Below are 25833 nucleotides of genomic sequence, written 5' to 3'. Positions count from 1 at the left end.
AAAATAAAAAAAATAAAGAAGTTTTAATCACATGACCTTGGTTTATCCATTTCTAATAGTTAAGTATATATATATGCATAATATAATACTTTTAATCCAGAATCCTGACCCACATTAAAAAGGTAAAAATTATAAACAATGCCAATTATACAAATATGCCACAGAAAATAACATTCTACAATATTTTCAAATGAAATTTTGTCTTTAAAAATTCAAAGGGAACACATTCCTAGTATTAACCAAGAATAAGCATGATACAGAATAGACCGTTTTCATTATAACTATTACTAGCAACAATGCAGTTACACATAAATGTATAAGCATTTAAAAAGAGTGTCTTTGAAATGTAAATGCAAAAAGTCAACTCTACTTACATTATAAGTTTAAGACTAATAGAACACTGAAGAGAACTATGAGAATATAAAAGGTCACCAAAGTTTAAATACTGTGTGATGATTCACTCTTTAAAAAGACAGTGAGTTTTGACAAATTCTAACCATAGGGACAGATATTTTTCCTGCCAAACCACTTCTCTCGTTCATGGTGCAAGCATTTTATCTCTATTTAGTACGGTTGTTCCTTGTTCAGGGTAACACAGGCGACTGCATTCAAATGGCATTTACCATAAATTGCACCGATCTGCCCTATAATTTCATGTTGGACTGAATTAATTAACTTCTCAGTAGGTGGCTGAGGTACTGAACATAAGCCTAAAGAAATATTTGACTGCTTAACCTACCTTCCATGAATTGTCTCTAAATCAAGGCAGCTTCCATTTTAATAAACAGTACCAGGTAAAATATATTTAGTAGGACCTAAAGGGTAAGATAAGGCATTTATAATAAATGGATTTAGTTTTCCACAAACATGCATGTCCATTTAAAAAGAAGTCAGGGGGCACGGCAGACAGTTAGGATTTAACAAAACTAATCAAGAGTTGGCATGCCTGATATTTTGAAAGACTGTTTACCTTAGGAGGTATGCATTTATATTAACAAAATGCCTTCTTTGTCCTTGCAAGATTTTTAATAAAAAGCTCACTACTTTGTAGCAATTAAAATACTACTGTAATGCTGTTTTAAGTAATTTATATCTCAGGGCTTGAAATGTAAATGTAATTTTTAAAGATATTATCAGATCATCTGCATTATAATATCATAAAATACCTATTCTATTTATGACTCTCCAATTATAACATTATTAAAATCTGACAGCTAACTCTTTGTTTCAAGCTTACAGTCTTCATATATCAAGAGGAAAATTAAAAGGACAAACAAGGAATGTGAAAAGTCAGCTCATAAAAAAGCTGAAATGTCTTTTATTATGTGGCCTATTTTTCTCTGTCATAAACTTCCGGCTTAGGAAAATGAGAAAACAAATAGTTCTTTTGACAAACTCCTTGAAAAAGTGCTTAACTTGGTATTTTTAGATATTAACTGTGGAAGAAAAAAAAGGAGGGAGGAAGAGAGGGAGGAAAGGAGCCCTAACTTGGTATTATACCTTTTGCTGGGAATGGAGAGTGGGAAGAACTAACACTTAGTGAGTAGCAGCTCAGAAATACAGCTGAAGACTTCAGCCTGATTTTAAAGGCTTTATAATATATAGCAAGATAGGACCCCAGAAACAGTCTGAATAATTCTGGGGGGAGATGGCCTTTGGTCAAGCTTCATCTAAATGGTTGTAGGAAGAAAGGTGTTCAGCCTTATTTCAAAGTGCCCACTGAGCGCACAATGTCAGGTAATTTCTCTAAGAACAAATTCTGGTTCCTGGACCATTTGAATCCTTCTTGATAATAACATGCATAAGCAGAAACAACAAGAATATAATTTGGAAGTTTTAACACTGTTTTTTTTTTTTTTTTGGAAGTTTTAACACTGTTTTATTCTAAGGAAGGCTTTAACTGAAAAAAAAAATGTGTAGATGTCAGTTTCAGAAACAATTTTTCCTGCACATCTTCTAGCTCAGTAATTTAGTGGCAACAAGAGTCATAAATGCTGCCAAAAACAGCAGTGAGGTTTAAAAATAAAATTCAAACAATAATATCCTTCACATTTTTAATATGTCATTTACTGAATTGGCAATCACAGCTGAGATTTATGAGAGCCTTCTAGTTAGAAAAAACAAATTAATCCTACCTTTTTAGGTTTTCATTGTCTCTAAATTTTATCAGGCAAGCATATAGGATTTCCTTCTCATCAAATGCTATGTCTGTCCTGGTGTCTCCAGTCACAAGAGACCTTTTGTATCATTACTCCCTTGAGTCCTAATTCTTACTAGGAGTCCTGGGCAAACACAAAAGTAACCTGGCAGTTACATTATTCTACATAAATGAAAAAAGACTCCACTATCTAAAAATAATGAAAGGATCCATTTAAATTAATGTTATTTTTTGTGAAGTATTCATTTTACTTTGTAATAATGTAATTCTGATTCAAATAGAGTTCTTATGAGCTTTAAAAAGTCTCTAGAGATTATATACAGGGCAGTAATTTAATTCTTAAATTTTCATTTCTTACAATGATATTTGAGATTTTTAGTGCTGCTGCTGATAGCTTATGGAAACTGTTTTACTTGGAAATTCTGATTTTTAAAACTGTCCAGCTCTTATTTATAAGAAGCATAATTATTAAGAAAAAGCGTTTTTTTTTTTTGTTCCTTTTTAAGGTATTCATTCTTTTGCTATTTATTCCTCACTTGATTTCATAATTCTGTTTGTGTCACTATGATTAGTTGCTATGGAAATTACCTCCTATGGAAATTATTCCAATGTCATTATTGTAACAATATGACTTTAATGGCAAATATCAATAGCAGGCACGAACCCCTACTAGAAAAAGGAAATCTAAATAATATTTTTAGAAGGATTAATTCTGAAATTATCATGGCCAAATTTTCTGATATTTTTAATAGATCATCTGCTTTTTAAATAAGTATTAAATGAATTTTAAGGTGTTAACAGCTACCCATTTCTCCAAATGCTAATGTCACAATGGAAATTAATACCATGCATAGAAAAGTGAAAGTGAAGAACATTTCATCTACCTGTTACCTAAACTTAAAAATATTTTGCTTTACATATGAAAGGTAATGTCAACAGGATTTCAGGGATCATCAAGGAAACAACTTTGAATAACACATTACATATCCCCTTTAAAGACGAAGAATTTAATATTCCAAAATTTATCCCAGGAATTTGAAAGGTCAGTGAGTTAACTAGTGAATAAAACAATAGATGAGAGCCAGTGGACTATTAGATGAGAATTCCAGAATGCTAAGAAGAAATCTTCTTGGGTGGATTCTATAATTTGTGGTTTGAATAAAACTTTTGAAACATTCCATTAGTATTAAAATTCTCACAATGAGAATATGGCTCTTATTTAACACATTTTAAATTACTAGACAATCTCTCCCCAAAGAAATGTTAATGCTTTCTTCTGCCTAGTGCTTGTTCACCGCCTAGTACTAATTTAGGAATAAATTAACCCTTCCAACAACTGAGATATTGTCTAGAAACTGCCTTTTATGCTCTGCTAGAGAAATAACTTCAATTCTGAAAATCACAAAAGAGAAATCCATTTCTTCATTATAAAATATTTTATACCTACTAATTATTGATATAAATCACTATCATATTTACTACATAATTACATATTACTATATCTACAGGGCTTCTGAATTAAGCTTCACAGTTATAGATTTTTTAAATGTTTTATACATTAAGGGTTTTCTATACTTGTGTCCGCCACCATGATCTAGGGTCCAAAATGTCTTTGATAGATTTCTGCCTCGGAGCTGGTACTGGCTTGGCTTCAATATTGGTTTTAGTATCTGTGTGTTCACCACCAGTTAAACTACTTTTCCTGGCAGGAAGAAGTTTTCGAGGAGCAGCCACTGGTTTCTGTAAGTGATGCATTGGGGTTGACAGTTTGGTATCCAAAGGCAAGGTCTGAGATACACTTGTTTTTTCCCAGTTGCCCTGAACCAATTGATTTTTGTTGCTCTGTGTTTTTAAGTTGAATGGAGCTTTATCAGAAGGAGGAAGGGGAGCTCGTCTCTTTTTCCCTTTCTCTTCATATAACTGCTTGCTTGCAGGAGATAATACCTTTTTCTTGATGACAACTTGGTGATTACCATCAAAGAGTGTGGCCCAAGAAGGAGGTGAGGCTTCTTCATGCTGGCCAATTTTTTTTTGTATTATACCAGTTAAACTTTCAAGTTTCATAGGTGAATCAATGCCTGTAATAATTACAAGAAAAAAATACATGGAACAAATTCTGAAGCAGTACACCCTTTACCCAAGTAAGTTACTACATTATGTTATCTATATAATAGTTATCCAAACCAGACCAAAATGATTGTGTTTTAATATGTTTACTTGTAAAAATAACCATACTAATGGAACCAAAAAATAAGAAGATCATGTACTGCACATATGCACACACACACATACATACACATGCATAAGTATATTCCTAAATATACGTGGAAAATCCAGTTTTCAAAGGAGTAGAGCTTCATCAGAATTTTTTTGAATTCTGCAGATTATTTATTAAATAACTTTCGTGGGGTTTAAAATCTATTCTGACTTATAAGTAAGAGTGGATTCCCTTTTATAAACCCCTGATACATAAACTGGGAAAATGTAACTGGATTAGTATTCTTTCCTGTAGACCAGTAAAGTCTTTGTAATAGGGAAAAAATCCGAAACAAAACCCCCATGGAAACAGAGTGAATCCTTAATACCACTTTGGTGATTTTCCTTGGGAAAAATGGGAGACATTTATGTCAATTACATGATATTTTCAAATGTGTAAGCTCAAATGTTTCACTTTAAATCCAACATTTAAAGAATATATGTAAATGCAGGAACATTGGTGGTAAAATACACTAAAATTTAGCATTGATTTGTGCTTGTTCACAACACTGCTCACTGAGGCAATCACACAAAGATAAATAAATATACTTCAAAGTGTGGGGAAAATGGAATATTTATGAGTCTAGAAATCTAAAATTTTCCAAAGTATTAAACTTAACCAATTTTTTTGCCTGAGAGGAAAGCTTCCATTTATTAATATTCATTTATCAACACTACTTTAAAACAAATTTAATAAAATATGGAAAAAATTACTGAACATAATTACATTTTAAAACATCAAGGTTTATATCTTCACAATTTTCATCAGCTACTCAGCTAATATTTATTTTCAGTGTACCCTTATTCATTTTGAAGTCTTAACATTTTTGTTTGATCTTAAGCATTCAAACTATGAAAACTGTGTATTCATTAATTTTGTATTAATTCATCTTTTAAACATGAGTTTCTTAGTCTATAATCATAGTCTTTTTTCATTCATTTTTGACTGTGGCTTGAAAATTTTAGCATTTTAATGTCAATAGAATAAGCTGCTTGTATAAGGACAATGTCGTTTTTGTTACCCTGAAGCTTAGAAAAGACAAACCCCACTTACTCATATCATGGTAGACTGAGGTTGCCTCTTTTGTCAAGAACAAAGGTGGTTTCCGTGGTGACATAATCTCAATTTTCATAAGTTCTTCACAACAATGCTTCCATTGGCCTAAGGAAGAAAAAGGTAGGCTAGTTTAAAACAAATGTGAAATATATATTTAATTTTTAACAGATTATCAACACGTTTTTTGCTTTGAAAAAATAAGTGAATTCATGAAGTATTATCTTAAAGAAGCTATAAAAACCTAGCACTACCCATTATTTCTAAGTCTAGGCACAAATGTACTCTATTTTAAACATAAATCTCTATGAACAGATATTAAGCTAAGCTCTGTGGGCTACTAAATACTATATTACTTCTCTAAACGGTCAATAACTAAAATGTTTATGGTAAAAGTTTGTGTAAGTTCTCTTATTTTAAATATTATATAAAAACATTCAAAACAGTTAAAAAGTAAAGATTAACTGAAATATAGTTACCTGGAAGGAAGTAGAAAAAAATATAAGTAGTATTTCTCAGAAAATGATTTTAATTTTGAAAATTTTAATTAAGAAATAAGAATTGCTTACAAAAAATTCTTTTAAGATGATAATCATGCCCTCCTAAAAATCAGGAAAACTAGAAAAATGCTGTATTTTCATTTTATTTCGGGTACATAAAAACCTGTTACTATAAAGACAGATCACTCAAAATTCTAACTGGATGTGATGGACTTGAGTTTGAGTAGGCTCCGGGAGTTGGTGATGGACAGGGAAGCCTGGCGTGCTGCAGTCCATGGGGTCGCAGAGTCGGACACAACTGAACTGAACTGAATTTATTTTAGGAAGGACACTTTAAATAAAGATATTAGGCATTCAAAATAATACTCAATAATAAAAATACTCTTGAATAAGTTGTTTTAATTATTAAAATTGAAAAGTGTGGACCATATTAATTTTTCTTGTAATTATGTTTTACTGTGTTCATCTCAAAATTAAATTCTCAGATTTATTTCTCCTGAGCAGATATAAAAAAATATTTAGCATTTCTATCTTTATTGTGGACTTGTATGCTGAGGTTTACCATTCTTACATGCTAACTTACATTAGCAGAAAAGTAAATGTAATATACACGTGCCTTTTTATACTGATTTATGATATGTATTTCTTTTTATTATATTCTCAACCTCTACATTCAATATCCAACTTATTTCCCCATGGCTTAAAAATTAAAGATACTTCATGTTTACTCAAAGTATTTATTTTTGTTATTTTATGTCTAATTTATGTCATGTTAATATGGTTAATATATATATATATATATACACTTTAAATCCATCACTTTAAACAGTTAAGAAGTATTAAAAAAAAAAACAAAACCCTTTCAGTACGTTTTGTTACAATGCTAAGTATAGAATATGGTAAAAAATTTCAAATATCTCATATAGCAATATATAAAGGGAATAAAATCTTGAGTTTAAACCTTCAAAGGTTGCTCTGTAGAATTTAAATCTAGTAGGATCTGAGATTTGATAATTTATTCCTCCTTTCTACTTCCTTTTTTAGATAAATATAGAAGCGCCAGCCTTTTCTTTTTGGGGGCAGGAAAAAAATTGCCTTATCTAATGGAAAAGTAATGAAACCCTTTAAACCAGCAAACAATTCTCTGTCAAATCTTAGACTAATAACATAGTACAGCATTGTTTCAATATTGATAGTTGAAAGCTTTTCATTGTTAAACTGATAGCAGAATACTAACTATATTGAAAACTGTGATATAAAGCCACATTATCCCATGTGTTACACAAGTCAGAGATATAAATGTGGCATGTTCACTGATCAAGACATTACAATTAAACACTTTACCAGTAAATAAATTAGCAAGCATAGGTTTATGTAGTAATTCTGAATATGCTAACAATAAAGGCCCAGTATGAGATATTTAATGGGTACATTTTGCTCACATAAAATCTGTATATTGAAGATGTTTCCACCACATATACTATTACAATGCTCCCAATCAAAATAATCTATTATGTTAAGCTGCTTATTTAACTTAATATATATTTTATTAAATATTTGAAAAAATCTTTCACTCACTATTCCAAGCAGTAACCTATTTAATCACCTAAAACAGGTGTCATTCGTCTTTTACATGTTAGCGCTCAGATATTAAAAATTAGCTATTAACTCCCCCCTGCGTCCCAGCCTCCACTCCTCAAGCTGTCCTTCCACAGGTTAAACACACCAAGCTCCATCAGTGTTTTCTCATGATTTCCAGTTTTCTCACCCTCATGGTTTTCCACTCTCAAGCTACGTCAAGTAATTGAAATATGTTCTAAGTATTAAATTACTCTTACTTTATTCTACCTTAGATATCGATCTTCTATTTTGTTGCATACATCACATTTCACTGAAGATTACAAGAGGCTACACTTATTACTAGGAGAGTAAAAATTCTAAGCACAAGTCACTCTTTGGGATAATACATGCACTTCCATTTTTTGCTTCTGATCTTCGTATCTTAACAATGAATTCTAAACAGCAAATGTAATACTATTTATACTTAAAAAATTAGACTGGCAGATTTTATATCCAAAGCATTAAATACTAAAGAAGTAGCCAGACCTGAGAACCTAGTCGTCATCACTTAATTACTTTGACAGTACAAAAATGTCATGAGATTCTTTAATTTTTATTGGAGTATATTTGCTTTACAATGTTGTGTTGGTTTCTACTGTACAGCAAAGTGAATCAGCTCTACGTATACACATATTCCCTCTTTTTTTATTTCCTTCCCATTTAGTAAGGAACAACTTCCTAGGAGCAACTGAGTAGAATTCCTTGTGCTATACAATAGGTTCTCATTAGTTATCTGTGTTATATGTAGTATCAACAGTGTCGATACCAATCTCCCAATTCATTTCTCCTCAAATGTCATGAGATTCTTATCCCACCAACTACCTCTTTTAGCATAATAAGTTATTTTACATAATTTGAGGAGTGAAAACATGAAATCATCTAACAGTAGTTGATATCTAGACTATACTACTCTCACATTTTCACTCCTTTTTCTTGTTTTTGTCTACACAAAAATTTTAAAATGCCAGTGTGTGTGTGTGCATACTAAGTTGCTTTGGTCATGTCTGACTCTTTCTGACCCTATGGGCTGTAGCCCACAAGAATACTGGAGTGGGTAGCCATGTCCTCCTCCAGGGAATTGTCCCAATCCAGGGATCAAACCCATGTCTCCTGCAGCACCTGCATTGAAGGCAGATTCTCTAATGCTGAGCCGCTGGGGAAGCCCTTAAAATGCCAGAGTCATTTCTAAAAGTAACACAGTCTTCTATAAGACAGACTCTATAAATCAAGAGCAGTTAGGAAAGCAGTTAAAATTTTAGCTGTAATCAGCAAATGAGAGGAAGTTGTTGTCTTTTAAGTTACATACCTAAGATCAGCTGAAATTTTAAAATAAAGAAATGCAGTACATGCAGGTAAACGTGAAACAAATATTTAAACATCTACTAGTGTTAGTTGCTCAGTCGTGTCCAACTCTTTGCAACCCCATGGACTGTAGACCACCCTCTGTTTATGGAATTCTCCAGGCAAGAATGTTGGAGTTGCCATTCCCTTCTCCAGGGGATTTTTCCAACCTAGGGATCAAAACCAGGTTTCCTGTATTGCAGGCAGATTCTTTACCATCTGAGCCATCAGGGAAGACCCATTTAAACATCTACTGAGGGTCAACAGACAATACTTAAGGAAAACAAGTTCTGAAGAATCCAAGAAAGCCCTGGAGGGAGTCCTCTGGTTCCCTGCAATAAACCTGAAACCTATTCAGGCTTTAATTTTCTCATCTTAAAAGCAGAGAGAAATAATTTCTACTTCACTGGGTTGTTATAAAAAATAAATGAAGCCATATGGTATTTGGAAGCTAATCAATAAATTTATTTCCCTTTTCTGCCCCCTCCCCAACCATCACTGTAATAACTGGCCAAGCCATGGATCAGAGTATGCTTATAAAAATCAATCTGAGGACTGCAGATACTAACTATTTTAGAGAGGTCTAAAATGTCTAGGAGTAGGATCTAATCCTAGATCCTAAAATAACTCTAGGATTATCTCTAAGAGCTGCAGAAATAAGTTCCTATTGTTTAAAAATGGTTTTACTTTGCAATTCTATCGAAAAGTATCCTAAAGACATAAAATACTGGTTGAATCTAACAGTAGGCTTAGTTTGCTTAGAAATAGCCATTATCAATAGTCTACATTTTCAATATACAGTTTCAATATTTTTGTTGATAAAATTCTTCCTTAAATTGAGAATATTAGAACCTCATATATTTTACATACTATAACTCTGTTACGTTACTATCACATTGTTTTTATAATCCATGTCATTGAACTGTATTATTGAAACTGAAAAAGTATATGTGCTGTTTAAAAAAAATCTCTTTGGATGATGTCCAGAATGATATAATGAATCAGGAGTTAACAGAAGTCTACCTAAAAATGAATCTCCTTCTGAACATTTCAATATTTTATGATCAACACTGTCCTAGAGAAGTTTTTTTTTACTCATATAGCTTATTATCCTTTTGATCGGAGAGATTGCCTTAAGCCATTCAACCTAATATTCTGAGAAAATGTGGTTTACTTGTTTTAGGGACCAGAACTTAAAAGTAACAGGCAATGATACTAGGAATTCACAGGTATTATCAGTCATGCACTGGGGAAAAATTGACAGAAAAAATCATCAATGCATTGATGATACACTACCATTTTATTCAAGACCATACAAATTCTTAATACAAACTATACACTTGTAATTTTAATATTTAGTTTGCTATGTACATCCTTCCATGCTACAAGAATACACTACTAGAGAATCCAAATGTCAGCTTACTAAGATCAAAGAAATGCTGCCAGAAGGCTTCCATCCACTTCTGAAGATCTTCTCTATTGTCAGCTGAAAATATATGAGTTACAGCCTGTCCAGCAACAGGGTTGATGACAGAGAAATTATGAATTCTTTTCGTTTTATCCTTATCCACTGCCCGAATTCTGGTTTCCTAAAAATTAAGACAAAATTGGTGTTTAACAAGAGACTATTTCTGTTATGATCAAATAAATGTTTTATTGCCTAGCTACCATGTTTATACCAGATGCAATTACAATCTTATTGCTGATCAGTTGAAATTTAAAATATATAATTTTGAGAATTTTCACTATTCAAGTTCAAATCAAGAAAGTTTTTAAAAAATACATTAAAAATACTGAGTAATATCTCAAAGTATACTACATGTAGCACCAATGTTAAATTACATGAGATTAAAACATAACCTCTGTAGATTTCTCAGTTTAAGTAGGAGTTTGCTGTCTTTTATAGACATCTTAAAATTTGTAATAAAACAAGTAAGCATGTTATAACTGTAATGAGTTAACTGTATTTCCAACAGTAATAATAAGTAAAGTATGTTTCTTATTCTAATATTCACTCATAGAATACAGTGTTATCAGTTAAAGCAGTAAAATCATAACATTTACATAACTAGTAAAGTTTGGCTTTCATCATTAACATTTATTTCATATGTAACATTCATTTACCAAGCTCATAGCTAAAGATCCATAAAGTAATATAAATTTGAAAACGGTAAAAAATTATTTTTTAAAATGATGAAAGCACCACTTTATAACAAAGGCAACAGCTTCACACATGCTGATAGTCTAAACCTTTTCTTTAAATTTTTTTTAGTATTTATTTTTGGCTGTGTTGGGTCTTTGTACTGGACATGGTTTTTCTCTAGCTGCAGCAAGCAGGGCGGGGGTGGGGGGGCTGTTAACTCTTCATTGTGGTGCTTGGGCTTCTCACTGAGGTGGCTTCTCACATTGGGGAGCACAGGTTCTAGGCAAACAGCCTTCAGGAGAGGCAGCTCTAGAGCTTTAGAGCACGGGCTCGGTTGTTCCATGGCATATGGATTCTTCCCAGATCAGGGATGGAATCCATGCTTCCTGCCTTGGCAGGCAGATTCTTATTCACTGTGCCACCAGGGAAGTCCCAATCTAGGAAAAAGGAAAGTCCCCTTTTTCTGAGTGGTAGTAAGTATGACACTGTGTGATCCGTCTTGTGTTTATGGGCAGAAGAGACTACTCCCAAGTCACATATATGCATTGCTCTGTCACGTGATAAGCTAGCACCTACAAGCAGTTTCCAAGGAACCATGGAAAAGAAGTCTGAAATAGACCTATTAAGCAAAGAGAGTGATCTGGCTGCCTGGATAATGACTGACACTTACATTTTTCTAGCGCAATGCTGTTCACTAGAAATATGTTGCGTGCTCCATAAGTAACTTAAGATTTCCCAGTAACCAAATTTAAAAAAGGTAAAATGAAACTAGTGAAAATAATTATGTAATAATTAATATATTATTTTAAAATAATATATTTTTGCAACCCAGATATTGAAAATATTTTAACCTGTAATTGACTAAAAATGTTGAGATATTTTACATTGTTTTATTCGCACTAAAGTCTCAAAAAATTCCAGTCTGTATTTTATAGTTACAATATATCTCAACTTGGACTGGCCACATTTTCAGTGCCTAACAGCCACAAATGGCTAGTGGCAACTGTACTGAGTAGAGCCGTTCTAGAGCTGGATGGCTAAGCCTACTGTAATGAATGCAGAATACTTGGCTGGCAGTTACAAAGGCTGATTCAGAGTGGGAAGAAATTATTCACTTTACACTGAATATAGAATGAAGAGAATCTGTGTGTAGAGTCACACACCAAAACCAATATATACATTTAATGATGTCCTATGTGGACATTTTAGAAGTAGCAAAGAGTTTGAAAGAAAAGCTATCCATTCCCTGACAAACAGGTAAATATGAGCAGGCAAACACCATACAGATGACATAAATTCTTTTCTGAAGGAACTCCTATTTAAAAATCACGAGAAAAAATGTATGCCATATAAAGTAGTTCAGTTCAGTGGCTCAGTCATGTCTGGCTCTTTGCAACCCTATGGATTGCAGCATACCAGGCTTCCCTGTGTATCACCAACTCCCAGAGCTTACTCAAACTCATCCCCATCTAGTCAATGATGCCATCCAACCAATCATCCTCCATTGTCCCCTTCTCTTCCTGCCTTCAATCTTTCCCAGCATCAGGGTTTTTTCCAATGAGTCACTTATTCGCATCAGGTGGCCCAAGTATTGCAGTTTCAGCTTCAGCATCAGTCCTTCCAATGAATATTCAGGATTGATTTCCTCTAGGATTGACTGACGGGATCTCCTTGCAGCCCAGGGGACTCTCAAGAGTCTTTTCCAACACCACAGTTCAAAAGCATCAGTTCCTTGGTGCTCAGCTTTCCTTACAGTCCAACTCTCATATTCATACATGACTACTGGAAAAACCATAGCTTTGACTAAACGGACATTTGTTGACAAAGTAACGTCTCTGCTTTTTAATATGCTGTCTAGTTTGGTCATAGCTTTTCTTCCAAGAAGCAAGCATCTTTTAATTTGATGGCTGTAGTCACCATCTGCAGTGATTTTGGAGTCCAAGAAAATAAAGTCTCTCACTGTTTCCATTGTTTCCCCATCTATTTGCCATGAAGTGATGGGACCAGATGTCATGATCCTAGTTTTCTGAATGTCGAGTTTAAAGCCAACTTTTTCACTCTCCTCATTCACTTTCAACAAGAGGCTCTTTAGTTCTTCTTTGCTTTCAGCCATAAGGGTGGCACTATCTGCACATCTGAGGTTATTGATATTTCTCCTGGCAATCTTGATTCCAGCTTGTGCTTCATCCAGCCCAGCATTTCGCATGATGTACTCTGCATATAAGTTAAATAAGCATGGTGACAATATACAACCTTGATCTACTCCTTTCCCAATTTGGGACCAGTCTGTTGCTCCATGTCCAGTTCTAACTGCTGCTTCTTGACCTGCATACAGATTTCTCAAGAGGCGGGTCCGGTGGTCCGATATTCCCATCTCTTGAAGAATTTTTCACAGTTTGTTATGATCCACACAGTCAAAGGCTTTGGTGTAGTCAATAAAGCACATGTTTTTCTGGAACTCCCTCGCTTTTTTGATGATCCAACAGATGTTGGCAATTTGATCTCTGGTTCCTCTTCCTTTTCTAAATCCAGCCTGGACATCTGGAAGTTCATGGTTCATGTACTGTTGAAGCCTGGCTTGGAGAATTTTGATCATTACTTTGCTAGTGTGTGAGATGAGTGCAATTGCGCAGTAGTTTGAACATTTTTGGCATTGCCTTTCTTTGAGATTGGAATGAAAACTGAACTGGTAAATGGTGAGTAGAAGGACGTGTGCTCATCTTCTCCTGTGAGAACTCCAAACCTACAACCCCTTGCTGAACAACTGTCAACTGGAGAATGTTGGACTCCATCAAAAAAGATAACCCATGTCCAAGGGCAAAGGAGAAGCCCCAGAAAGACGACAGGAGGGGTGAAATCGTGTTTAGAATCAAACCCCTTATCCACCAGAGATGCTCAGAGGGCTCAAACAAACTTTGTGAGCAGCAGGACACACAGACCCCACAGAGACTGAGCCAGACTGTGTTTTGAGTGTCTCCTGCAAAGTGCCTGCCACAGGGGTAGGGGCTCTGGGTACAGCAGACCTGTGTTGGCATAAGCCCTCTTGGAGAAGGTCACCATTAACCCCACCACAGAGCTGCCAGAACTTAACACAGGACTGGGGAAACAGACTCTTGGAGAGCAGAAACAGAACCTTGTACACATCAGGGCCAAGAGAAAGGAGCAGTGACCCCACAAGAGACTGACCCAGACTTGCCTGTGAGTGTCCAGGAGTCTCAGGCGGAGGCGTGGGTCAAAATGGCCTGCTGCAGGGTCGGGGGCACTGAGTGCAGCAGTGAGTGCATGGGACGTTTTGAATAGTGGGTCACCATTACCTTCATTACCTCCACCATAGTTCGGCCTCAGGTCAAACAACTGGGAGGGAACACAGCCCTGCCCAACAACAGAGAATTGGATTAAAGATTTACTGAGCATGGCCCCACCCATCAGAACAAGACTTTCTCCCTCAGTCAGTCTCTCCCATCAGGAAGCTTCCATAAGCCTCTTATCCTTATCCATCAGAGGGCAGTTCAATTCAGTTCAGTTGCTCAGTCATGTCCGACTCTTTGCGACCCCATGGACTGCATCACACCAGGCCTCCCTGTTCATCACCAACTCCCAGAGTTTACTCAAACTCACATCCACTGAGTCAGTGATGCCATCCAACCATCTCATCCTCTGTCGTCCCCTTCTTCTCCCGCCTTCACTCTTTCCCAGCATCAGGGTCTTTTCAAACGAGTCAGCTCTTCGCATCAGGTGGCCAAAGTATTGCAGTTTCAACTTCAGCTCAGTCCTTCCAATGAACACCCAGGACTGATCTCCTTTAGGATGGACTGGTTGGATCTCCTTGCAGTCCAAGGGACTCTCAAGAGTCTTCTCCATCACCGCAGTTCAAAAGCATCAATTCTTCTGCAATTTATAGCCCAACTCTCACATCCATACGTGACCACTGGAAAAACCATAGCCTTGACTAGACAGACCTTTGTTGGCAAAATAATGTCTCTGCTTTTTAATATGCTGTCTAGGTTGGTCATAACTTTTCTCCCAAGGAGTGTCTTTTAATTTCATGGCTGCAGTTACCATCTGCAGTGTTTTTGGAGCCCCCTAAAATAGTGTCTGCCATTGTTTCCACTGTTTCTCCATCTATTTGCCATGAAGTGATGGGATCAGAGGGCAGACAGAATGAAAACCACAATCACAGAAAACTAATCAAACTGATCACATGGACCACAGCCTTGTCTAACTCGATGAAACTATGAGCCATGCCCTGTAGGGCACCCAAAATGGATGGGTCATGGTGGAGAGTTCTGATAAAACATGGTCCACTGGAGAAGGGAATGGCAAACCATTTCAGTATTCTTGCCTTGAGAACCCCATGAAGTAGTTAAAAAGCTCTGAAATTTTCAAGTATAGTAAAACATAAGGATTGGTAACTTAGAGACAGTCTATCCTGTCATTTTTTTAAAAAGTAGGAATGTGAGTATCTTCAGAGGATTGTTAATATTTATCGCCAGTATTGTAATTTTATCATAATAGGATCTTTTTACACTCTTATGCCTTGGAATAAACTTCATGAGTTAACTTCATTAAGTAATTAGTAATACAGTATTCAATAATGCTGCCCTAAATGGCATCTTTGGAGCCTTCAAATACATGTAATCAACCTTTTCAAATATAAACCTTATTATCATTAGCAGAGAATGACTTAACTCTCAAAATAATCTTTGATATATTCCTTTCAAACTAAATAAAAGCTGATGCAGATATGGAGGGCTAGGGTGACAACCCTCTGTTGCTGTTAATATTTAAAAACAAACCTGAATGATAAAATGCAAACTATTCTTATTTCATATTGTTGCTGAAACTGTGATTCCCTCCATTCAAATCGATTTTAATACAAATTCTGACTATCTTTTGTATTAGGTTGGTACAGAAGTAATTGTGGTTTTGAACCATGAACTGAAAATCATTATAACTAGGCTTAAACACATCTTTATTCATCAAAATAGGAACCATTACAATAATACATTTTTGCCAATGAGAAATAAGTTTGTTTATTTCTACAGAGTAAAAATTCATGCTCTACGATTCAATGAACTCTTGGAAAGAATTTTCTGCCTCCTACTGGTTGTGGAAGTGTTTTCCCTGCAAAAAGTTATCAAGATACTTGAAGAAGTGGTAATCTGCTGCCAAGCAGTCAGGTGAATATGGCAGATGAGACAAAACTTCATAGCCCAATTCATTCAACTTAAAGCACTGGTTGTGTGACGTGAGGTCAGGCACTATCATGGAGAAGAAGTGGGACCTTTCTGTTGACCAGCGCCAGCTGCAGGCATTGCAATTTTTGGTCCATCTCATTGATTTGCTGAGCATACTTCTCAGATGTAATGGTTTCACTGGGATTCAGAAAGCCGTACTGGATCAAACTGGCAGCAGACCACCAGTGACCGTGATCCTTTCTGGGGTCCAAGTTTGGCTTTGGAAAGTGCTTTGGAGCCTCTTCTCGGTCCAATCACTGAGTCGGCTGTTGCCGGTTTTCACATAAAATCCACTTTTTGTCACATGTCATAATCCAGTGAGAAATGGGTTCATTGTTGCTGCACAGAATAAGAGAAGCTGAAACTTTAAAATGACGGGGTTTTTTTTTTTTTTTTTTTGATTCGCGGTTAGCTCATGAGGCACCACCCACTTATCAAGCCTTTTCACCTTTCCAATCTGCTTTAAATGCCAAATGACCATAGAATGGCTGATACTGAGTTCTTCAGCAACATCTCATGTGGGTTGAAGAGGATCAGCTTCGATGATCCTCTCAACTGGTGGTTGTCACTTCAGATGGCCAGCCACTGTGTTCCTCATCTTCAAAGCTCTCGTCTCCTTTGCAAAACTTCTTGACCTACCCCTACACTGTATGTTTGTTAGCAGTTCCTGGGCCAAATGCATTTTGTTGAAGTTGCGAGTTGTCTGTGCTGCTTTCTGATCCACTTTGAACACTCGACCATAAAAAAAAAAAAATCACTAGAATTTGCTTTTTGTTTAACACCATATCTATAATCTAAAATAAACATAAAATAAACAACAAGTAATGTCATTGGTAAAAAGATATAAAGCAAGAAGTGCACATTAAAATGATGTATAACCTAACCACATTTATTTAAGAATGTATTCTGATATCAAACGACAAAGTTCAACAGTGCAAAACCGCAATTAAATTTGCACCAACCTAATATACAGACGGTAAAATGGATTTAATTTTTAAATGAGATTTTTATAGATGAGTAGGCAGAATTTTTAATAATACCAATATAGCATTTCTAACAAAAATAGCTATGTAGAAAATCTGACAACTTAATCATTTATATCCTTCTACAAGAAAACAGTACAACATAGAAATACTGAGCACTCCATTAACTCTGATAGCCATAAGTACCATTAAATCTTTATAACACGAGAGGATTTTTAAAGGTACAAATGAAACAGAAAATACCATCTGAATTAATTTCAATGTGTTATCATCCAAAATAATTTAACTAATGAGAAACTTTTTTCAACCAAGAAAGTACATATCAAAGAAAAAGTGATTTAAAAGTTTCTGATAATGTCAGAAAGTTCATGTAGTCAGTTTTTCACTGTGGAAAAAGTATCAGTAATAGTGCTCAGGACTTCACTTACCAACATGGAAGGAATTAGAAAATACATGGTGCATTTTAGGATTGTTATCACTATGGGCTCACACAATATATACATGCAGTGAGTATCTCCTCTCAGCAGGGTATGAAGGCGAGCAACGTGGATATTCTTGCCCCCATTATTTATAGTAACTAAAATATTGCCTCGTACTCACTAACTGATTGAAAAATATTTGATGAATAAATGAATAACAAAAGAATCATTCAGATAGCAATTAAAAGTTTGATACTGAAAGACTAAGATCCTAGAGATAATCCATAGTCAGTCTTTATAGATGAGGAAACATGTTCTGAGATAAGTGTTCTCTCCAAGATCAGTTTCTTGTTTTGCTTTTGCTAATTCCAAAACTTTTAGCTGATTTGAGAGGCTTTAAAATAACAAAAATACAATCCAAGAAGTCAATTTTGTAACAAAATACAATTAACTCTTAAGTCAAAGGAAAGTTTTTTATTATTTTGAGTTAAAACTGTACTTTAACTTCTCCATTTCTGTGGTTAACAGAAAAATACCATATCAGAAATAGATTTACAACTTGTTTATCTTATTTTTGAGTATGTGACTTTTCAAATGTCTACTATATACTCAGATTATGATTTTTAAATACTCTTTCCTACTAAATAGAATCAGAGTTCTTTAGAGAAATGGTTCATTTCCAGCCTGGCTCAAGAAATAGGATAAGCCTAAAACATCTTTCCTAGCAGAAATCAAAGATTACTAAGGTTGTATCAAAAAAGACTCAAGAGTAAACTTGAAGACACTTCCAGTAGCCAATTAGAGGGCAACTGAACATCAAGAAGAATCACTACAGAAATGGTTTGATGCATGGAAAGTCTTTAAATCCACAAATTCGTATGATATTTAAAAACTAACTCATTGATCATCTCTGAAGGATGCTGGGGAACCACCTCATAGTTTTGGTAACTAGTGTATTAACTGTTGGAGAAGACTCTTTAGAGTCCCTTGGACAGCAAGGAGATCAACCCAGTCAACCCTAAAGGAAATCAACCCTGAATATTCATTGGAAGGACTGATGCTGAAGCTCCAATAGTAGTCACCTGATACAGTCTACTCATTAGAAAAGACCCTGATGCTGGGAAAGATTGAAGGCAGGGGGAGAAGTGGACGATAGAGGATGAAATGGTTGGATGGCATCACCAACTCAAAGGACATGAGTTTGAGCAAGCTCTGGGATATGGTGAAGGATAGGGAAGCCTGGTATCCTGCAGTCCATGGGTATAATGCAGAGTCGGACACGACTCACCAACTGAACAACAACAAAGTATATAAATGTAAAAATACAAGCATTTATCCCGGCTTTCCTTTAAGAATTGTCCTTCAACCTAATAGCTGATAAAGTTGAGATATGCCAGCAAATAAATGAAGAGAGAATGTTAAAAACAGCACCAGTTTGGAATCCCTGATGAAATAAAGAATTTATATAATGTTCATCAACAGACATTAACATGACTGGAAGACCGAGACAGTATTACACATCTCTTGATAAAAATAGTCACATATATTCTTACCAACCAGCCAACTGTTGTTGTTTAGTCACTAAGTCATATCTGATTCTTTGTGACCCCACGGACTGCAGCACACTGGCCTTTGTTTGTCCTTCATTATCTCCCAGAGTTTGCTCAAACTCATATTCATTGAGTTGGTGATGTCATCCAACCACCTCATCCTCTGTTGCCCCCTTCTCCTTTTGCCTTCAACCTTTCCCAGCAACAGGGTCTTTCCCAATGAGTCTACTCTTTACATCAGAAGGCCAAAGTATTGGAGCTTCAGCATCAGTCCTTCTAATGAATACTTAGGGTTGATTTCCTTTAGGATTGAATGGTTTGATCTCCTTGCTGTCCAAGGGACTCTCAAGGGTCTTCTCCAACACCACAGTTCAAAAGCCTCAATTCTTCAGTGCTCAGCTTTCTTTATAGTCCAACTCCCACATCCGTACATGACTACTGGAAAAACCATCGCTTTAACTACACAGACCTTTGTCGTCAAAGTGATGTCTCTGTGTTATAAAAAGCTGTCTAGGTTTGTCATAGCTTTTTTTCTAAGGAGCAAGCATCTTTTAATTTCATGATTACAGTCACTGTCCACAGTGATTCTGAAGCCGAAGAAAATAAAATCTGTCACTCTCCACGTTTTCCCCATCTATTTGCCATGATATGATGGGACTGGATGCCATGATTTCAGTTTTATGAATGCTGAGGTTCAAGCCAGCTTTTTCACTCTTCTCTTTCACTCACCCTCATCAAGAGACTTTTTAAGTCCTCTTCTCTTTCTGTGATTAGGGTGGTATCATCTGCATATCTGAGGTTGTTGATATTTCTCCTGGCAATCTTGATTCCAGTTTGCAATTCATCCAGCCTGGCATTTCACATGATGTACTCTGCACAGAAGTTAAATAAGCAGGGTGACAATATACTTGATGTACTCCTTTCCAAATTTAACCAGTCTGTTGTTCCATGTTCAGTTCTACCTGTTGCTTCTTGACCTGCATAAAGATTTCTCAGGAGGCAGGTAAGATGGTCTGGTATTCCCATCTCTTGAAGAATTTTCCACAGTTTGTTGTGAATAACACAAAGGCTTTAGTGTAGTCAATGAAGCAGAAGTAGATGTTTTTCTGGAACTCTCTTACTTTTTCCATGATCCAATGGATGTTGGCAATTTGATCTCTGGTTCCTCTGCCTTTTCTAAATCCAGTTGTACATCTGCAGGTTCTCGGTTCACATACTGTTGAAGTCTAGGTTGAAGGACTTTGAGTGAGCATTACCTTGCTAGCATGTGAAATGAGCATAATTGCACAGTAGTTTGAACATTCTTTGGCACTGTCCTTCTTTGGGATTGGAATGAAAACTAACCAATGAACAAACCTAGACCTGCTTCAGAAACAGAAAGAAAAAAGACAACTTGAAGATACAATCAGCAAACTCTGGACTATGAAAACTGTGTAAGATAAATGATCAAATTTCTTCAACAAACAAATTGTGTGTAATTCTGTGTGTGTATATGTAAGAGATAAAGCAGGGTGACAGTGGGATGAATGCCAACTGATTAAGAAATTTAGGAGACCTAATCAGTCAACTGCAGTATATGGGCCTTATTTGGATCCTGATTCAAAAAGCTGTTAAAAAAATCACAAGACAGAAATTTGAACACTGTCTGGATTTTTGGTAACATTATCTTTATGTACAACTACAGATTTTCTTAAGTATGGCAATAGTAATATTTACAAGTAAAATGATATGATTGCTAGAATTTGCTTCAAAATAATCCTACGGTGGAGGTAATATTCTTTCTACAGATTGTCTTGAAATTTTTCCAAAAAAAAAAAAAAACCATAAAATACAACTACAAAAATGAACTGCCTGCTTTCCTACTTATAATACAGAGATAATATTGCACTCACATCTTCCTCAGAAACATGTTGTAAAGATAAATGAGTTCTTTGAAAGATGTCTGGTCTAAAGTCTCTCAGGCATGAAGACAAAATTGTTGATGGCTAAAAACAAGCCTTAGAACTTATACATACTCTAATGACAAAGAAAGCATACCTTCTACAAACATATGGCAAGGAATGTTTGAAATAAAGCATAACCGTAAGTTAAAATAAGTATTGGGTGTGATTAGTATTAGTGTGATATAATTATTTTCAATTTATGTCAATGAAATCAGATGCAAACTCCTAAGAAAAATGTTGCTTAAAAAATTATTTTTGCTGTATTTCATAAAGCACAATCTAAATAGTTGATAGGGTTCATACATTAAAAGGAATAACATAATCAGAAGAAAATCCCATATGCTTCATTATAATTTTACTTGCTAGGGTCCATGATAAATACAATGGTTAAACGCCATTTTAAGACAATTTAACAAAGGACTATCACACCAACTAGTGTTATTGACTTGTACAGATTTTATTATTCATTAAAATGAAGTCATGCATAGTATTTAAGTCAAGAAAAGACTATTGATCTCAAAGACTCACACTTCTTTTCCATTCCACTCCCCACCCCACTGGCAATGGATAAAACTTTGACTAATAAAATGCTTTCAACAATGTATAGGAGATTCAGTGGCTCCAGTTAAGTACCCTTTATTGAGGATGTCTAGCTCAACAACATTCATAGGGAAGTTTTTTGAAGTTAAACAATCACTTTGAAGTAAATCATCCTTTCAAATTTGGATTGAAAAGAAAAGGGGAATAGCTTTTAGGCTTTTCTTTTCTTAATGTGACTATTTCCACAGATGGCTCCCTCTGAAAATTAATGAACTGACTTAGCCTTACAGGAAATGCCATTTAGAAGGACAAGAATTATAGTCATAGAAAAGATCCTATGATCAAAATAGCAGAGCTACTATTTATATACCTTAGCAACTGTAAAATTTATACTTTCACATAATTTTTAAAGTAGCATTAAGCAAAATTACTATTTTCTAAATCTTGAGAGAAGACAATCAAAAGAAAGGAATTTTACTTTGTATTTAATATTTAACTTTATTAAGCATAAAAAGGAAGATCTTAGAGACCCAGTATTGAAAATACTAACAAGTGAAACAAAAATACTATTCTTAAAAGTTTTATGTGGTGCTTATCTGTTCTACCTATGAGAAAATACCAACTTGGCTTTTATCAATGATCCTATTTACTTAAGAACACATTAATAGCACATCTTCCCTTAGAAATTTACAAAGTAAGCAAAATAATTAAAACATCTACCTTATACTTCCCTTGCAGCTCAGAGAGTAGTGTCTGCCTACAATGTGGAAGACCAGGGTTCGATCCCTGGGTCAGGAAGATCCCCTGGAGAAGAAAATGGCAACCCACTCCAGCACTCTTGCCTGGAAAATCCCATGGATGGAGGAGCCTGGTGGGCTACAGCCCATAGTGTTGCTAAGAGTCAGACATGACTGAGCGACTTCACTTACTTACCTTATATTTAAAAACCAGGTAATTTAAAACACTGAATAGACTGCATAGACTGAAATTTATAAGTTTATCATAATACTGAAGGTGGGATGGGACAATAGAAATGACACTCATATGCTACATCTGGGGGAGGTAATTCTACTCTAATACATGTTGTCAATATCAATATAATGTCAACATGTAAAACCAACTCCTTATTCTGAAAATTGGTCATTAACATTAAACATGCATCTAGCCTTTTCAGGAGTGACATAATTCACTCTTCTTTACAAAAGAGCATCAGCTAACACATATAGAGGAAGCACAGTAGGGAGAAAAATAAATGCAATCTCCAAGTAATAACTGATTTAGATAAGGGCAATCAGTTCACTAAAACCATGTGAAAGATTGTTGGACAATAAAAATATTTACACTGTGGCTAAATCACCGAACTGACTACTTGCTAACTGTAAAGACCAAAGTTAACCTTTATTTTGAAGAGAGCTAGCAGTCATCACCTTAATCAAGTCATTAAACTTCTCATTGCCAATAGTGAGACAACCTGACATCATGTGACTCTGAACATGTTCTATAAAGTATTTGACATTATCCCTGAAATATTTTAATAAAAATGTGTAAAATGAAGTTAATCAAGTATCTAGACCTAATTTACAGTTCAGAAGAAGTTAGGATGCATAATTGTTGAATTGTCCTAGATTGAAAGTGAAAGCTAAAAAGATATTTTAGCAACAATGGGGAAACATGACTATGGACTGGTTATTAGATGATATATAGGAAACCCTCCTAATCTGCCCAGCTGGGATGATATAATTATATATATACACATAATTCTATACATATAAATGTATATAATTTGAGAGGCTCCTGTTTTTAAAAGGTGTTGTTGAAATATTCAGGGATGAATTATTAATATTGGAGGCTTATGTTCAAATGTCTTCACAAAAAAACACAGATAAAAGACTTTACAAACCTTTCAGCTATAATTGGGTCCAATAATCTAATGTAAAACATGGTGACAAAAGTTGGTAACAGTACTGTATTAGTGAAATTTTCTAAGAGAGTAGACTTAATGTTCTCATAAAAAAGACCTAAACAAACTATAATCCAATAATGATTGTAATAATGATTACATAACTGTATCTTATTTGTCAAAATTATCAAGCTATACCCTTAAAGACTTCCCTGGTGACTCACAGGGTAAGGAGTCTGCCTGCAATGCATGAGACACGGGTTTGATCCCTGGGTTGGGAAGATCCCCTGGAGAAGGAAATGGCAACTCACTCCAGTATTCCTGCCTGGAAAATCCCATGGATGGAGGAGCCTGGCAGGCTACAGTGCATGGGGTGGCAAAGAGTCAGACATGACTGAGAGATTTCACTTCTATACCCTTAAAATTGGTGAATTTTATTTTATGCAAAGTATACAACCATAAAGCTGATTAAAAATTAAATAATATATAAAGTGCTTAAACCCACTCCCAAAAAAAGAAAAATAAAGAGATAAAGCAAATATGACAAAATGTTAATGGGTGACTCTAGATGATACACAAGTGTTCACTGAGGTGTTTTTTACAACTTTCCTATAAATCTGAATAATCTTATAAGTTGAAAAAATAAGTAAGGGGGGAGGAGCCAAGATGGCGGAGAAGTAGGACGGGGAGACCACTTTCTCTCCTACAAATTCATCGAAAGAATAACTAAACGCAGAGCAAACTTCACAGAACAACTTCTGATTGCTAGCTGAGGTCATCAGGCGCCCAGAAAAGCAGCCCATTGTCTTCGAAAGGAGGTAGGACAAAATATAAAAAGTGAGACAAAAGAGCTGAGGACGGAGATTCGTCCCGGGAAGGGAGTCTTGGGCGGCATTGCTTGGGGTAGGGTCCGGGCCTGAGTGCCCTGAGGACAATCGGAGGGAGCTTCTGTGAGGTGCCAACTTGAACTGTGGGAGACCAAAAAAGAGAGAGTACATTAACCGGCCGAACACACTGCCGGCCGTTCGCAGAACAAAGAGACCGAGAAAGTCCAGAGAAGAGCTCGCAGGCTGCGGACCGGCCCAGCCCCGCCGGAGGCAGGAGGCAGGGGGGAGGGGAAGGTCGCGGCGAGACACAGGGCGCAGGCACCCGACCGGCGCGGGCGGGAACTGGGGCTGGGGACGCAGAGGGCGGAAGGCGCGCGCACCCGACTGGCGCCAGCGGAAACTGAGACTGGGTCCGCGGAAGGGAGTGGGTGCGCCACACCTGGGGATAGCGCGCCCACCAAGCCCCTGGCTGCCTGGACCGCTCTGACGGGGAAGGCACAGAGAGCAGGCGCAGCTTTTCCTTCCGCGCTTTTGTGGAAAACCCGAGGGCTGGAACCTAGCGCAGCGCGGGGCGCGCTCCATATAGAACAGCCGGGAGCCTGAGCAGCGCAGACGGAGAAAGCAGCGTCAGCCCCTCCCGGCAGCGCCAGCCCGCCCCCGCAGGGCCAGCCCCTCCCCTCAGTGTCAGCCCCGCCCCGCAGCGCCAGCCCATCCCCGCAGCGTCAGCCCCTCCCAGCAGCGCAACGGAACTAGCTAACTGAATAAGAGTCCACCTCCGCCCGCCTGTGTCAGGGCGGAAATGAGGCTCTGAAGAGACCGGCAAACAGAAGCCAAATAAACAAAGGGAACCGCTTCAGAAGGGACTGGTGCAACAGATTAAAATCCCTGTAGAAAACACCGACTTCACCGGAAGGGCCCTGTAGATATCGAGAAGTGTAAGCTGGAACGAGGAGCTATCTGAAACTGAGCCGAACCCACACTGACCGCAACAGCTCCAGAGAAACTCCTAGATATATTTTTACTTTTTTTTTTTCTAAGTAAGGAAAAAAAAAAAAAATTTTTCTTTTTATATTTTTCTTTTTTATTTTTTCTCTTTTATTTTCCTTTAAAATTCCCTATTACTCCCCCATTACTCCTTAACTTTCATTTTCATAGATTTTTACGATTTTTTTAATTAGGGGAAAAAAAATTTTTTTTTTCTTTCTTTCTTTTTTTTTCTTTTTTCTTCTTTTTTTTCCTTTCCTTTTTCTCTTTTATTTTCTATTTTTCTTTTTCTCTTATTTCTTTTAAAGTCCTCTAGTACTCCTCTACTACTCTTCATTTTCATTTTCACTACACTATAACCTTACAAAAAAAAAAAAA

General features: G+C 36.0%; 1 protein-coding gene across 3 annotated transcripts in view; it reads right to left on the bottom strand.

The window, feature by feature from the left end:
* Nucleotides 1–2652: 2652 nt before the first annotated feature.
* The window catches only part of RTKN2 (rhotekin 2), a 100845-nt gene continuing 77664 nt past the window's right edge, over nucleotides 2653–25833 (bottom strand). For all 3 annotated transcript variants that reach the window (XM_043476866.1, XM_043476865.1, XM_043476867.1), the window contains 3 exons: nucleotides 10353–10518; nucleotides 5469–5576; nucleotides 2653–4236 (listed from right to left, as the gene is read on the bottom strand). In XM_043476866.1, coding sequence (XP_043332801.1) covers nucleotides 3728–4236; nucleotides 5469–5576; nucleotides 10353–10518 — 783 coding nt within the window. In that variant the 3' untranslated portion in view covers nucleotides 2653–3727. The remainder of the gene's footprint in view (nucleotides 4237–5468; nucleotides 5577–10352; nucleotides 10519–25833) is intronic.

The sequence above is a fragment of the Cervus canadensis genome, chromosome 8 (genome assembly GCF_019320065.1).
Source record: "Cervus canadensis isolate Bull #8, Minnesota chromosome 8, ASM1932006v1, whole genome shotgun sequence".
Lineage (NCBI taxonomy): Eukaryota > Metazoa > Chordata > Mammalia > Artiodactyla > Cervidae > Cervus > Cervus canadensis.
This window is presented reverse-complemented; position numbering and strand designations above follow the sequence as displayed.